Source organism: Apteryx rowi, unplaced genomic scaffold, assembly GCF_003343035.1.
Source record: "Apteryx rowi isolate R43461 unplaced genomic scaffold, aptRow1 scaffold_75, whole genome shotgun sequence".
Taxonomy (NCBI): Eukaryota; Metazoa; Chordata; class Aves; order Apterygiformes; family Apterygidae; genus Apteryx; species Apteryx rowi.
The window spans coordinates 1,942,147-1,942,958 of record NW_020451038.1 but is presented as its reverse complement, the minus strand read 5'-3'; the positions used below and the strand labels follow the sequence as shown (position 1 = coordinate 1,942,958).

Below are 812 nucleotides of genomic sequence, written 5' to 3'. Positions count from 1 at the left end.
ATGCCCCTAGTCCCACTGCCCCCACGGCCATGCCACCCCCGGCCCTGCAGAGCCCGGGCAGCCGCCCCACGCAGCACCCCCCAGCACGGCACACACGGACACGCCGCACGCTCAGGCAGGGGGAGCAGGACGGCGCCGCTCCGGACTTACCGCAGTGCCGACAAAATCTGCAAAACACAAGGAGAGCGCGTTAGGCAGGGCTGTGGGCCCGGGCGCCCGCTCGCCGCGCTGCCCCGCGCCCGGCTCTCTGCAGGGCGGCGCTGAGCCAGGGCTGCATCGCGCTCGCCGGCCCCGCGCCCAGCGCCGAGCCCCCGCGGCGCAGCCCTCACCTTTGCTCTCTGTCTTGAGCTCCTCGTGCAGCAGGTCGTTCTGCCGGTTGCCGAGGACGAAGGCCAGGAAGGAGAGGATGAGGGCGTTGAGGATGCCGATGATGGCCAGGATGTACGCCCAGCGCACGGAGCAGTCGCCCAGGGAGTACTTCCCCGTCTTCTCCCCGCACATGTCCCGTATGGTCTCTGCATCCCAGCCGTCGGGGAAGATCATGCAGCCCAGCACCAGGCAGAGAGCTGGGCAGGGCGAGACGGGGCGTCACGTGGGGAACGGGGGGCGTCAGAGCCCGGCGCCCCGGCCCGGAGAGCTGCTCCCTGGGGCTGAGCGCCACGAGGCCGGGGGAGCCCCGGCGGGGAGCCCGTCTGGCCCCGCACCGGCTGGGCAGCGCAGCGGTGACGGCCACCGGCGGCCACCGCCGCCCCTGTAGCCCCCCGGTGCGTCTCATCGGCACCCTCCCGCCGCGGGCGGCTCCAGGCCCTGGC

General features: G+C 73.6%; 1 protein-coding gene across 2 annotated transcripts in view; it reads right to left on the bottom strand.

Moving 5' to 3' along the window:
* LHFPL4 (LHFPL tetraspan subfamily member 4) overlaps positions 1-608 on the bottom strand; it is a 1,369-nt gene extending 761 nt beyond the window's left edge. Inside the window, exons 1-2 of one of the 2 annotated variants that reach the window (XM_026088042.1) lie at positions 330-608; positions 151-167 (exon numbers count right to left, since the gene is read on the bottom strand). In XM_026088042.1, the coding sequence (XP_025943827.1) occupies positions 151-167; positions 330-543 (231 nt within the window). In that variant the 5' untranslated portion in view covers positions 544-608. Of the gene's footprint in view, positions 1-95; positions 168-329 lie in introns of those variants that run through there. The other variant, XM_026088041.1, reaches the window with a different exon arrangement.
* Between the last annotated feature and the right edge of the window lie 204 nt (positions 609-812).